The sequence below is a fragment of the Pochonia chlamydosporia genome, assembly GCF_001653235.2.
Source record: "Pochonia chlamydosporia 170 chromosome Unknown PCv3seq00008, whole genome shotgun sequence".
Taxonomy (NCBI): domain Eukaryota; kingdom Fungi; phylum Ascomycota; class Sordariomycetes; order Hypocreales; family Clavicipitaceae; genus Pochonia; species Pochonia chlamydosporia.
Window position 1 is genome coordinate 1,797 of NW_019154043.1, and position 15,179 is coordinate 16,975.

At 38.7% G+C, this 15,179-nt stretch overlaps 3 protein-coding genes across 3 annotated transcripts; 1 reads left to right on the forward strand and 2 right to left on the reverse strand.

Moving 5' to 3' along the window:
• Nucleotides 1-446: 446 nt before the first annotated feature.
• VFPPC_18191 (hypothetical protein) lies at nucleotides 447-1,645 on the forward strand (the record flags this gene model as incomplete). The annotated part of the gene is made up of 3 exons (XM_022429842.1): nucleotides 447-686; nucleotides 732-735; nucleotides 786-1,645. 3 exons carry the CDS (start codon nucleotides 447-449, stop codon nucleotides 1,643-1,645), a joined length of 1,104 nt encoding a protein of 367 aa, XP_022285119.1.
• Nucleotides 1,646-2,129: 484 nt separating this feature from the next.
• VFPPC_18192 (hypothetical protein) lies at nucleotides 2,130-3,964 on the reverse strand (the record flags this gene model as incomplete). Its single annotated transcript, XM_022429843.1, has 2 exons — nucleotides 2,130-3,550; nucleotides 3,613-3,964. The coding sequence occupies 2 exons, from the start codon at nucleotides 3,962-3,964 to the stop codon at nucleotides 2,130-2,132; spliced, it is 1,773 nt and encodes a 590-aa protein (XP_022285120.1).
• A 1,188-nt stretch (nucleotides 3,965-5,152) lies between these two features.
• On the reverse strand, nucleotides 5,153-6,531 carry VFPPC_16769 (hypothetical protein; the record flags this gene model as incomplete). Its single annotated transcript, XM_018294522.1, has 5 exons — nucleotides 5,153-5,663; nucleotides 5,731-5,873; nucleotides 5,933-6,154; nucleotides 6,230-6,325; nucleotides 6,382-6,531. 5 exons carry the CDS (start codon nucleotides 6,529-6,531, stop codon nucleotides 5,153-5,155), a joined length of 1,122 nt encoding a protein of 373 aa, XP_018138668.1.
• Nucleotides 6,532-15,179: the final 8,648 nt, after the last annotated feature.

A 15,179-nucleotide genomic window follows, 5' to 3' on the forward strand; every position in this document is an offset into this window, starting at 1 on the left:
ATCCCAGCGACATTAAATCACCGTACCCATCGTTGCTTCCTAGATAGTCCGTTCGTATTGAATGCGAAGAATCACTGCATAAGCCTGCATAAGCCTGCTCAGCACAACCCCAGTCAGGTCTAGCCCAAGGCTGAACTTCACCTGCATTCGGTAGAGATCAACACAATGTCCGAATACCCAGCTCCAGAGGATCGTCCAACACAACATTGGCTTGCGACAGCCTTGCCTCCACGTCACCTTCTTCCTTGGGATGAGCAATTCCCCCTATCTCATTTCTTCGACTGTACTTGCTCATATCACTTTATTGTAAAACTCTCATTGTTGCACATCGACTCATTCTGAACATTCCCAAAAACTTGCACCCATCGTGCATTCGAACTGCTGGGGTCGGCCATTGATTCGATTAACAAAAAACAGCCGAGCCCTCCGCACAAACTGTCATCTCGATGACTTCGACATACGCTCCACAAGGACCACCAACATGGGGATCTCCAGGCCCTCAAGTAGCCGTCATGGCATTACCAATGAACTATAGCGTGATTAAACCTCCAGCCAAACAATTATACCCCCGTGGCTGGATTACAGTTCCCATTCTACAGCTCATTTTTGCCGTCATCAGTGCTGGCTTTACAGCATTTCTCCTATTTACAAACCTACGTATTAGAGTTATTCTTATGATTTGCGCCGTGAGTTGCGAAACCTCTAACCCAATGGGATGCACGGCACAGAAGGCTAGCGGTGGACTCTAAGAAAGCTGACATTTGCTAATGCATACTTGGTCATAGCTGCCACCTCTGCGAGCGGCGCTTCGGAAGGGTTTCTTCATAAACCCCACCGCTCCGGGATCCCAGTAAATTTCAAAGTTTGTCAAGGGAAATTGGGAGCTGGACAAGTATTTTTTAGGGAGCATACAGAAATTATGCGTTCATTCTCGGAGGACGTAGAGGCCAGCCCCCTGCTTCAAAGAGCTTGGGTTAAGCAAGAAAGACTTCTATCTCGTCGTACGATAGATTTCACTTCGAGACAGATATACTGGACTTGTCGGATGGCTAGGTTTTCAGAAGATGGTCAGGACGATAACGACGGAGGCACAGAGGCCAATGCTCTGGTACATTGTCTTGCAGCGATGGATGTCTTTAAATCCTCGGACAGAACGCTGTTTGAGGAATTGTTTTTCAGAGCTTGGGCTGATTTACTAGAAGAGTACTCTACTCTTCAACTCACATACGAAAGGGATAGATTGCCCGGGATCTCTGGCATAGCAACTATTGGGAGCCAAGTCCTTCGCGGAGGATACTTTTCAGGCATATGGGAAGCGAATTTGCCGGATGGGCTTCTTTGGAGCGCCACGAAATATCCTGCCGTGTTCACTTCTGAAAACCACGTTCCATCTTGGTCATGGGCTTCTGTTCTTGGTGGGGTCAACGCTGGTGGGCATGATCCCAAGGGGTCAATGGTCGAATTACGTGTACGAGTCTTCATAAAACACGGAAGACAGATTCTACATATATGGGGTAGGCTTCATCAGTGCAATGTAGAAACCGACCCACAACCGCCAGCACCACGCTGCCGAAGCGACCGGAAGTTGAAGGACCGTACCAGTGGAATATCCTTCGTACAAGTTCAACCTACATGCAGCGATTAACCCTAAAGAAGCAGGAGTGCGTTTCGAAAACACTTGTATTTTCGACTGGGCTGCGAGACGTGGAATCGCATTATTACGCTCTGGGAGTTGCATGTAGTGCGCCATGCTCGCATAGATCAACATTATGAATACTGCTTAGAAGGCTGGACGATGGCGACAATGACTTATTCGAACGGGTTGGTAGAGTGTGGTCGACTGACCCTTCCTGGAGAACGCCAAAACCGACAACGATATCTTTTATTTGAACCTGATGCAGTCTAATGAGGGCAATATGGTTTTACGGCAGCCACGACGCTCGCCCTCAGCTCGAATGTTGGCCTTATCAGCATCCACCAGTCAAGCTCCTCTGTGTGTAAGTATCACAGGCTCCAGCTTCATCATTGGTGAGCGCGTAGTAATAAGTCGGGTTAAGTTGTGGTCATTCTAAACGAAAACAAGGGATACTTTTGACGAGAATCTTATTAATGGATCTACCCCCAAGTCCTCATTCTAGTTGGTCGAAATGCAGCTGCCTGGCTCTTTCAAGGAGAGTTGAGCTCAATAAGTCCGTACTAACCCAAAAATCTTCGGATTGAGGGCGACCGTGGAAATGCAAAAGATATTGCCGCTTACCACGTTTGCTTTGGCGCGTATGCAACACATCGACTCCCTTATCAAATCCGGTGTAAGTTGACTCAAAATTGTGTAGCATATTCTTGTCCAGAATGTTCCTTCGTGGCTCCCAACCAGTACTGCCATCAACGTCCCACCTTAGAAAGAAGAGGTTCTTACCCCACCGTGCTAGTAATTCCGCTTGGTAGATACCAGCGTTGTCATTGTCATTCGGCGATGCTTGATAGGTTAGAACGTCTTGCTCTGGAGTCAAAGCCTTCGTCTTGAACCATCTGCGGTCTTTGGGCTTTTTTGCGCCGGTATGCGGCTGACCTGTGTCTGGGGGAGACTCGTCTGTCGTATCCTTTGGGTGTTTGGTGTGAATACCACAGGGAGAGGTCGTGTGGGTGAATTGCATTTGAAACGTCATGGTACCGTTATCGCGAATACATTTGAGCACGGCATCTGAAAGAAGCCATTCCTCATAACTTGCGATGGTGGTGTCAAGATTATAATCTTTGCTCCCAGAAATGTTCCCGTGATTCTTTGCTTGCGATTCGGTGACGTCTCTTTTAGATTTGCGGCAACGGCTTGGATTCCGTTTTTGTGTTTGACGATGCGAACTTGCTTTCCGAAGCTTCCGTGCTGGGGTAAATTCATCACCGCTGTCACTTCCTTCGCCCGTGGGTTCGCAAGCTTTGCGCCTCCGGCGCTTGTTGCGACCGTCACATATGTTGGGCGTCCTAGTCCTTCCCTCTGCGTTAATAACTGCGGCTGCTCGGGGCTGGATTTCTTCGAGATGTTGCGTGTTGGATTCCACTGTGTGGCATCCTTGACTGTCCATGAAGTCTTGTGCTTTGCCAATTGATCCATCCAAGGGCTTGCTTTCTTGGATTGTATTTGGGACAGTCGCATGGTCAAAAGTCCTCGAACCTAGGGGCAAAAGCACAAGAGCGCTGTTGCCTGCCTTCTGGACATTGGCCGAGGCGTCGGCGTTATTGATATCGTCGACGAAGTCATTATGATTCAGCAAAGTCAGGCCCCGAGTTTCAAGCTGGTGAGAAGGGCAGAGTTCGTCATCAGACTCTTGAGCGGCTGCAAAGGAATCTGTCCGGTCCAGTGGCATTTCGCCTGAGTAGCCTGAAGTTTGTGGCACGGATGCAGACTGGCTAAATGGGGCCTCCATTGAGTCGTGGGCTACAGAACCGGATGATGCTAGTCTTGATACTTCTGTCCGAAGTGAGTCTTGTTCAGCCGCTGGCAGAGAAGTGACAGTATGATCATCTACTGTGCCGAGAAGTTGAGGATGGGTATCTAAGGACCTATGGTCAGTACGAATGAAACACTTGGAACTCATTTGCCTCAGGCCTACTAACCGTCGATTGTTCCATAATAAGATTCATCCCACTCTCCAGATACATCACTTGCCGCATCGTTTCCCGCAACGGACGAATGCGATTCACACGGTCGAGAACTCTGCAACGGATCGTTGACGCCATCATCTTCATTGTCCGTGTCATCCTCCTCATCGGAGGAAATAATTATAGCATCGTTGCTGCTGCTTCCGGGCAGCACGAATCCGTCTGCTGGAGGCGATGGAGCAGTTATGTGCTGTAGCGGTAGCTTCTGCTGCTTGCAGGACGATGGTTCGCTAAAAGATTCCTGGGTGAAATTGTGCCTTGGTGGTGCCCAAATACGCTGGTCGTCAAGAGAAATGAGAGTCGCCATCGTAAGTGCATGTGACCGTTAAATTGAGGGGGTGAGAACTATGTGATTCTGATTCCAGAGAGCGCAAGGCAAACGTCTTAAGTACTTGGAACGGTCCAGCATGTCCAAGCCGATGCCATTCCTGCTCCTAGGCTTGCTCGTTCAATTTCAATCAACCAGATCTCGACCTCCCAACTAGTCGAAGCATGTCTGCAAGCAACCTGAAAGGAAGTCTTTCCAATCACCAATCATGACGATGCCGGACCGCATTTACCGCACCACCTTCCGGAGGTGTTCCTCACCTAGGCAATATCGCCGCGAATCAGCCCTCTCTGTCCTGGTTGAACCTTCCGGTCAGCCTAACCGTCCACTAATTGCACATGGTGTCCTCTGCCCTCATCCATGTCGTCGTCATCAGTCGATTTGGGAACAAGTGCGAAAGTCTAGTGCGGGACACCATGGATGCCGATCCATCAATGCATTCTATTTTCAGTGTTGAGTTACCAGCCAGAGTCGCCATGACGAGTGACTTCTGCACCCTCGTCATTTCCAAAAGTTCCTATCTAGCCGCCCGGCGCATGCATTGACGGGCCGACTCAATGCACGCCAGGCATTTCAGCTCGTTGAGGCAATATTGATGACGTGTCCATATCGGGTATGAGGCATTTTTGGCAATTAGTTTAGTTGTCGTGAGTCTGCCTCAAGCCTTATGTCTAACGCAAGAACCTTGTCCCAATAAGTCGTTATTCGGGAGAGACGTCAGAAGAGTGGCGGAGAGAAGATTGCGTGTCCGAATATCGTCACCTGCAAATCGCAAAAACTAGAGTTCGATGAGCAATTGCCGTAATAGAAGAGAAGCCTCCTGACTGGCTTCTCCATCGTCCGGAGAGAGGCGTCGGGGCAGACGTGCATCTTGCGAACTGACTCAGGGGAGCGTAAGGAACAGGGCAGGAAATGAAGAAAGGATGTGCGTGATCGGGAAGTGTGGAGCTCAAAAAAGGGCTGGCCATGAGGGAAAAACCACGATGAGGAAACAGACTGAAGTAAAGAGTACAAGTCGACGAGGTGGTGGGAAGTTCAACGTATTTATACTACAGGACATGGTCGGTGGGGTTTTGGCGTGGGGCAGGCCAATGGCGGCGAGGGCGTCTTGCCCGATCGGGGTGCCGCCTAACCCGGTGGGGGAAACAGCGCCTCCCAGACTACAGATTAAATAGCGCTCTGCTCGTATTGAAATGACCAACTGACCGTCTTTTGAATAGCCATCGTGTCGGCGAGATAACTCTGACTTGATGGCGTCGCTTCGTTGCTCCTCCGTGAAATCAATTCAGCTTCACTTACGGTAGCCTCAGCCCCTGACGACTTGTGAGTGGCGTAGACATGTGTTCTAGCAGGATATGCCACTGCTCGCCATCCAAAGGTGTTTGATTCTTGCCGATTTGCATCAGAATCTCTAAGATTATCAAGTCTATGGTATGAATCCAGAGGCCTTGAGTCGTCACCTGACCGGATATTATGTTTTGATTTAGTCCTGCCGTCTACTCTGCAATCGACGTGGAACGTCCGGACGAAAGGCCGAAGAGACGTAACGGAAGTAAATATGACGGAGAAGTGTAGGGTGGCTTCGGAGACAATGCTTGGGACAATGCTTGTGAACGTTGGTTTAGTGTTGACTGCCGGAGATAGGAGGTATAGACGAGCGATGACGAGGGGAATCAGCCTGGGAGGCAGATTAGTACGTAGGCGATAGTGCGGCGAGAAAGCCATTCACCCAGTGAGCAGCTTACAGTAAACGAACGCTAAATACGGACAAAACGACTAGACGCTTCTGTGCGTTGAGATGCAGACCATTGACTAGCTTAATGGACAACATCAACAGCAGGAACTCGATAACTAAGCCAGTGACTTCTACTGCAATCCAGCGAGCATGCTGTGCGCATGGTTATCATGAGACAAATATTGCTTGTGTAAATGTGCCAAAGTACTTACCAGTGGGCCTGTGCCATCTACAGTAGTCCATGGTGAATGGAGGTTGCCTCGCAGCGCAACCGTGAGCATTGAGGCCATTGTCCATGCTCCAGAGATACCAGCCATAATGTAGCTTGGTTTCACCTGGGGGCCTGGATATGCTAGACGTACAAGAAATAGAGCCGTGGATATTCTGCAGAATCCCATGGCTAGAATGTAAAATTGCTGGGCCGCGTAAAGCAACTGATGCGGTAGTTAGTGTATTTGGTCTTCATCGAAACCATGCAATAATCCAACGGGGTGTCGCACTCGTATTACCGCGCGTTGATCCTCAACCCGTATCCGATCAAACGAAGCACCATATCCTCGTTTTATTGCAGCAAATATAGCGGCAACGTCTAGTATCGAAATAGCCTGTGCGTGGAAATACGTTGGTGAATTGAGCTGTACATAAGGATAACCAGACTTACGAAAGCCACCGTCACGGCATAGTCGTCTATACCCCATCGTCTAACGTTCAGTTTTGCCCAAACGCGCACACAGAACATGAGTGCGGACCAAATCCCGAATAGCAACGTGGCAGAGAGAAGCCAGTTCCCATGATTTTCTACTTCAACCATATTGCTGTCGTTGACATAACTTCTCTCGCGGCAAGTCCGGAACTGTGGTATACCGGGCAGTAGAACAAAGATGTCAGTCACACAATGATAACGCAATGACCTGCGCTTTGGTTCGTTTAAATAACCTATGTATACACGAGACGGCGTGGCGGGTGATTTGCCCGTCTCGCTGCTGTGTTTACAGGTGCAAGTCAGTATTTGCGTCCCACTCCTTCTAGTCTCTACACCAGATATCATTCTGCAAACGTTAGCCGTCTCAAATTTAGAGGCACGCCTGAGAGTCCGAAGAGTGAAAACATGGCGTGTCTTATCTTGAGGTCATTGGGGCGGAAATGTTGACACTTGGAAATCCAGCTTACGTTCGTGGCTCACACAATGTGCGCCACGGGGCCAGCAGCAAATGGCGACATGGCCGTGACATCATGGGCGACACCACACCGTGCAACAACCCTGACTTTCTAAATTGGCTTAAATGGATTGTATAACGTGGTCCGTTATCTTTAATGATATTTGCCACTTATTACAACAATTAAGGCAGTTCTTTGTGTTCTTAGCAGACTTCCTTCTGCTGACGAAATCACCCGCCGGTCTCTCCTCGCTGCAACGTGCCCAGACAATGGAAATCATGTCTAGGTCCAGTATAAAGCTCCCAAGAAATAGGCTTATGACCTATTACCTAAAGAAAAGAAGACACATAGAAGTATAAAGCGGATTAGTTAGTGATAATTAACTCAGTGTGATAATGTAAACATGCGACGCCTTCTGATTAAACAAAAGCGCAATATGCTGCCAGCCATGGCGGGCCACAAATAGTAGACAAAAAGCACTGGTAACAGAATTGAGTCACTACGGCCGGGAAACGGCTGATTGGTCAAAAGCGAGTCAGGCAGCGCTCACCTGGGTTTCTGAAAAGGTTAACCCGTCTTGGATTCAGCGGCACCAAAGGAACGGTTAAGGACGCCCCAAACTTGCGCCATTCAATGCCCTCAAGTCAGGGAGGCAGGCATCGGGATAAACCGTGCCAATCACAATCTTACACAGGGGAAGCGCTATACCTCCCGTTGACCAGCTGCTCGAGACGTGCCAGTTGGGGTTTGCTGCTCGTCTGAAGTCACTTGACACCGTGCCACCACCAGGCTCCCCATGATCGCCATCAAGCAGAGCCTGTCGAATGTCAGACTCTAATTATACATATCCAAATCTCAATTTATATGCACACCTCCCAAATTCAGTCACAGCATGTTACTGATATTTCCTACTGGTAAAATTCGCTGTAATTAGTATCTCAAGGATTCCCGAATGTTGTAAACCAAAGAGCACCAAAGAGAAAATGGAATATTCAACGCCGTGGAAGAGGTTTTGCGGGCATTATGTCCCCCCATCCCTGCTTCAGTATATTACTAAGCAGGGCAGGTGATGACCTGCCGGGAGTCGCCTCGAGAGTTGCGCTTTTACTTCGAACAGAAGTAAGCTAGCCTCCAATACATGACAATTGCTGTCAAAATATGTTAACGGGCCACAGTGTAGGATGAGCGTGTTCGGAGGGCTGCTCCGGTGTAGGTAGAAGCTTCGGACATAGCGTCCGAAACATTGATGCTGGAGCGGACTTACCCACATCCGGCATCTCGGAGGCGTAGACACAATGATATTATAAAGAATATATAATCGACGATTAAATTAATCAGCCATCTGTATAGTCTGCACATTGAATCTCGTGTGCTTAATACGTTTACGATTTAACGCAACCAAAACATGAATCAATCAGACGTCCCTAACGGCGATGCGTCCACTCATCGGTCGACAGCTTTTACCGGACTTGGGTGTATCGATGTACATCATCACTGCTTTCCAGGAACGGTACCTGAGTTGAAATCAGAATTTGAAGACAATTTCTATAATGTGAACTACAGTCCGTTTCCTGCGACTCTGGAAGAACACATCGAGTACATGGACCAAGTTGGTATCCAGACAGCCGTGATAACGTCGGGGACCCATCAACCGCCCACCCTTTTTCATCCTTTCAACAGCAAATAACCTACATTCCAACCGCAATTTCTCGCGCAATTTTAGAGCAATTGCATTTCTGTTTAAATTTTTGGAATCACCATGTTAAAATACACGAAAGACAATATTTAATCTGCTATATTAGCTGTTAAGTGCCAGAATTTGGTGGATTTAGCACGTACCACAGCCAGCCACCCTAACGGCTGCCTTAGGCACCTAAGGTGTTAGATTTAGCCCCTTAAATAGGGCATCTTAGAGCCCCTTAGCTAGCTAGGAGAAAAAAACAAGAATCCTCACATTTTATATCGTAATATTAGCTGTGCGTAATAGTCTATCTGTGTTATGGATTTAAGGGTAGCGCTTAGATCTTAAGGGAAGAAAGAGATAAGTACGCTAAAAGAGCTACCTAAGAATCTATCACAGGTTTTTACTAGAGCTTAGCTAGACTCTATAAGGGCTCTCTATAGAGCTAGGCTAATCTCTTCTCTTTTTCTCTTCTCTCAATAAGAAAAGTTACTATTAGTAACGCTAGCTTGCAGAAGCTGCTAAGCTAGCCCCTTATAGAGCCTGTAAGGTGCACGCGCGCACGAGCAATACCCCGCTCTCTACCGCGTGTTACTGCCCCTTTGCCTGCATATTACCAGCGCTTTACACATACACATATAAGAGTAAGCTTTAGTCTTAAATGTAATATACCCTATTACTACTACCTAGCTTTATCTACTATTATTATAGTGCTTATTATAATTCTAAAGCTTCTCTTTAAGCTACCTAAAAGTAATATAAAAACTAAAAGCATATAAAATACTCTTATGCCTATAGTATATTCCTAGCTAACCTTAAGTATAGTAAATACTATAGCTTCTATTTAAGAGATAGAGATTCCCCTTCTAATTAAGGTTAAATAGGTAGCTATATATACCTAAATTATATAGCTAGAAGAGCTATAAAAACTATAAGAAAAGAAGAATTAGCTACTTTAGCTTATAAACTATATAAGTAGATATTTCTCTAGTAATACTCTTATAAGATACTACTAAGACTTCTAGAACTTCTTAGGTAGTAGTAGCTAAGAGATTAAGATTAAGAATATTATAGCTCTCTTCTATCTAACTAATTTATAAAAGCATAAGATCTAGATAAATAACCTAATTTATACCTTTAATAAAGTAAAGTATAAGTATTACTATAATTATTAGAAGATTCTCTTTATACTAGACTATATAACCTCTATATATAGAGTAAAATAGAACTAATACCTTAATAAATAACTAGGTAGTAAGAGGGAAGACCTTAAGAATAACTAGGAAGAATTCTAAGTATAGACTCTTATCCTACTAAAAAATACTATAAACTAAAAGGCTTAGATAGCTATACAGCTTAAAAAGGCTTAGCAGCTAGAGAGGTAAAGCCTAATAGACTTTAGTATCTATCTTAATTTACTAGAGAAATACCTAGAAAGACCTAGTAAGAAGGCTAGAGCTCTTATCTTCTTTATAAAACTTTACTTAGAGCTATAAGACTATATTAATCTATATACCTTTATAATAGAAATAACCTAAGAGAAAGTAGTATAATTAGCCTAGTAATTTTAGGATATAATGCTTAGAAAAGGGAAATAGAAATAAGAAGAAAGTCTTAATAAGAGATAAAGCTATAAGGCAAGTAAATAATAGCATAAGAACTTACTAGAAAAATAGCTATTATTTCTCTTAACTATAATAGGAAGATACTAACTATCTAGCCTAAATAATATTAGGCTATCTTAGAAACCCTAGTATTATAACTATAAGAGTAAGAGATATTTATGCCTAGCTTATAATAAGCTACTTAAAGATACATAAAATACCCTAGAAAATAGCTAGAGGTAAAAGTAGCTACTCTTACTTTTACTATATAGAAAGAAGTACCTATAGGGTACTACTTTAAGAGCTAGATAATTATATAAGGCTAAAAAGCTATTAAAATATATATAAACCTAGATAGCTATATAGCTATAAACCTTATAAGCGCCTAATTTATAAGATAATATAAGTTCTCTTAAGTAACTATAACCCCTTTTATTCTCTATATAATTAGTAACCTTATAGTTTTCTACTATAGTATTTATAGAGTCTCTCTTACTGCTATTAACTCTTAAGAATAAGAGAAATAGTTATCTATACTATATAGGAATTAATATATAGGCCTAATAGTTTTACTACCTAGGCCTAACTCTTAACTAAGCCTAACTTTTAATATCTCTAATTTGCCTAAAATATTTCTATTAAGCTCTAGAAATTCTACTACTTTAAGCCTAAGTACCTAGGCTTTATACTTACTTTATAGTAATAAGCTAAGCCTAGCTACTTTAATAAGTAAGATTAATAGCATTTAAGCTTATAAGCCTAAGAGCTTATTAAACTCTTTTTTTCTTTATTATATCTTCCCTCTTATAGTAGTTATTATACTAATTATATATATACTTAGATTATTATACTATACTTTATACTATATAGTAATAGCTTTAAGTAGTATAATCTAGTTTATATATATATTTTTATCTTATATAATTTATAAGTAGTTATATCTTTATAATATCTCTATCTATAAAGTAGAGCTTATAATATATTATACTTTATTAGAAGTAAAAGCCTAGTTCTAATAGCTAATATAACTAAAGTAAATAACTATAATTAGGTTAATAACTTAGATATAGCTTGCTATATTATAAAAGCTAACTATAATTCTTAAATAGTTATATAACTAGTATTAGGTAATAATATAAAATAGAAGATAATAATATACTTAATAACCTATTTGCCTTATATCTATAAATATTCTTAAGCTTTCCCTACCTATATAGCATATAAGGTTTACTTATACCTAAATAGTAATTCTATTATAATTATAAGATTTATCTTTAGAATAACTTTTTCTCTAGATTACTATAAATATAATAAGTTAGAGTGCTTATACTAGGTCTAAAGCTTAATCTATTTGCCTTTAAGCTACCTAAATTACTATTATTACTACTATTTACCTCTTAGCCTCTAATAAGAATAAGAGTTAAGTTTAAATCTATAATAAATATAGTATAAGAGATTATAGGTAAAGGCTAAAGGTTAACTATAGATCTTACTTAGTCTTATAAGTAGGTTTAAGTATAGTAAGAGAGATAGAGGTAATTACCTTTAAGTTTAAAAGCTTATAACTCTCTACTATTATACTCTCTACTCTATATATTATCTATACTATTATACTAAGTATTACTAGCACCTAAGAGTATTAATTTATTGCTAAACTAATAGTCTCTATCTCTAGCTTAAGATCTAATTTTAAATCTAATTATACCTAGCAATCTAGTGCCTTTAGCTAATATTCTCTTTAATTAGGTTAATACCTTTATAAAGAGTAATAGTTTTAGGATTATTTAATAGAATTAATATTCTTATAAGAGATAACTAATTAGATATTTTAATATAATTATTTTAGGAAGCCTTAAGACTTAGAAAGCTATAGTCTTTAAGATTAAAGGTCTTAAAAATATAGATATAAATAGAAGATAACTACTAAAGCTTTAGAGAAGAGTAAGTAGCTTCTCTAGTAGTATAAAGATCTAAAATATTACTAGTATAACTATAAATAGAGTATTATAGTATCTATATATCCTTCTTATTAATGCCTTAATATGCTAGTTAAGGCTACTATTAAATCTATAAGCTATTAAGCTAGTATATAGGCTAGTAATATAGCTGCTATTATTAAAGAGTATTACTCTAAGATAGCACTTAGTTAGTAGGATATCTATAATACTTATTCTCTTATTAGTTAGAAGAAGCTTAATAGCTATATATCTACTATAGTACTAATTAAACTTTTTAATAAAAAGAAGATCCTATATATCTTAAAATAGGCTAATAATAATTTAAATAGGCTATTAGGTCTTATCTAGATATTTTCCTACTATTTATAAATATAGAAATAATTCCCTAAAGTATTAAGCCTTAATAATATATATAATACTAATTAATTTAAGCTTTCTTTATTTTAAGCTACTAGCTAAATATACCTTAGTATAATATTTAATACTATATTTAGCTTAATTAATAATAAGAGAAGAGAGAGGTTTTAATTTCTTATAGAGAGTATTAGTTAACTAATCTAGCAGTATTCTATTAGGTAACCTTATATTATTATTACTAACTTTAATAAGTTAATAAAAGCTACCTTTAATAATTAATTTCTAAATATATAGTAATAGCTTTATATTTACTATATTCTTTTAAATTATTATGGATTTAAGCGTAACGCTTAGATCTTAGGAAAGAAGGAGACAGGCACGTGGGGAGAGCTACCTAAGAACCCACTATAGGTCTAGACTAGAGCTTAACTAGACCCTATAAGGGTACTGCTAGGAACTATACTAACCCCTTTTAGTCTTCTTCTCTTCTCCTTTAAAGAAAAGCTACTATTAGTAACGCTAGTCCGCAGGAGCCCCTAGGCTAGTCCCTTACATAAATATTCTACTTAATATAAAAATTAAGTAGATTAATAATTAACTAAATAGTAATAGCTCTAATAGTAGCTCTAATAATAATTAACTCTTATAGGTACTAATTATATAAAGTATAATAGATATATTATTAACTAGTATTTTATCTACTAGCAAAAAGATTTCTTATACCTACTAAGATATTATTATTATATAGAGGCATATTATCTTTACTAAAATAAAGAGTATTTTTAAGTAAGTATAAAGAGATCTTTATAATAAGTTTAATAATTAATACTTAGTTTTATAATATCTCTATAGAACTTATCTACCTATAAGAGCTTAATAGGCATACTATTATATTTATTACTATTATAACTTTAGTATCTATATTACCTCTAGTATAAAAGTAAGTAATAATAATATTAAGAATTACCTACTAAATAGTATGAGCTACCTCTACTAACTTATTAAGGCAATATAGGATATAATATATGACTAAGAAGGTATATTTTAGAATATATATAGAGAGAATAATATTCTTACTATCTCCTAGTATTAAAGCTTACTTAGAGACTATCTTAGTAAACTTTAAATAACTATATTATTAAAAGGCCTTAGACTAATTATAAAGTAATACTATATTACTTATAAATTTATACCTATAGGAAAGAAACCTTTTTCTAGCTCTATTAGACTATATAATAATAATTATATAGTTTCTATTAAGCTTAGTATTTCTTACTATTATATAGTTTATAAAAAAATATTATCTATAATGCCTTTTACTAAGTAGAATATCTATTTATACTAGTAGCTATAGAAGATAGTATTATAAGATTTATACTAATAAATTCTTAACCCTAAAATTATAATTATACTATATAGAAGACTAAAGAATAGTAAAGAAGCTATCCTAAAATTACTAGCTATTATAATAAGTAGTTAATCTACTAGTTAGGCTACTAGCTAGCTTAGAAGCTAAGTATATAAGCAAAAGTAAGATTAGCTATAAGGCAGTCTAAATAAGTTAACTCTTATAAGAAAATAGAATATATTATAAGATAATAATAAAAAGGCTAAAGATATAAGCTAATAATAGAAAGGTAGATTTACTATTATTCTATAAGCTAGTAAGGTAATAGAAGTATAATTAAGTAGTTAGAGATTATAGCTAAATATTTAGAGAATAAGAAGTTAATAGAAACTTACTATAAATAAAAAGTAAGATATAAATTATATTATAGTTAAGTAATAAAATAGATAATAGAGTATAATAGCAGAAAATATATTTTAATAGTATAATTATATAATAGTATATTATAGTAGTATTATACTAGTATATAAATAGTTTATAATAGACCTTATTATAATTAATTAATTAGTAGCTACTATAGTAGCTATTAAGGTAGCTTAATTTACTGCCTTAGTCTAAAAGTACCTATAGACTATATAAATTTAGGCAAATTAGAGATATTAAAAGTTAGGCCTAGTTAAGAGTTAGGCCTAGGTAGTAAAACTATTAGGCCTGTGTATTAATTCCTATCTTAATAGGCTTTATTATAGGATTACTCTTAAGCTACTATAGTAGGTAAGAAGTTAACTTAATCCTAGTAATAGTAGACTAATATACTAAGTATTTTCTCTTTCTTTTTATACCTACTACTATTAATACTATAGGTCTTATAGAGCTCTTTTATAAGAAAGTTAAACTCTAATTTAGAGCTCTATAAAGGATTAAATCTAATAGAGAGCTAGTCTTTACTAGCTAATTCTAGGCTAACCTCTACTATATATTAAAGATAAAGTAAAGGCTATTTATAGCTTTTTACCTATAAACTAATAGGCAAATAGAGCAAATAAACTAGGTTATTAAGTATTATTTATACTACTTTATAGAAGAGAAATAGGCTATCTAGTTATAACTACTACTATAAGCCTAATTTACTTATAATAATATAGTTAGTAGTACTATAGGCCTCTCTTCTTATTATACCTTAATAGGCTATATACTAGAGTTTTACCTTACTCTTAAGGCTAAGAGTAATATAAGAGAGATTTTAAGCGTAAAAGTCTATACTTAAAAGCTCTATAAAGTATATAAGTAACTTAAGAGTTACTAGTAAAAAGCTATAAAAGTATAAGTAAAGTATTATAACTTATAGTATTA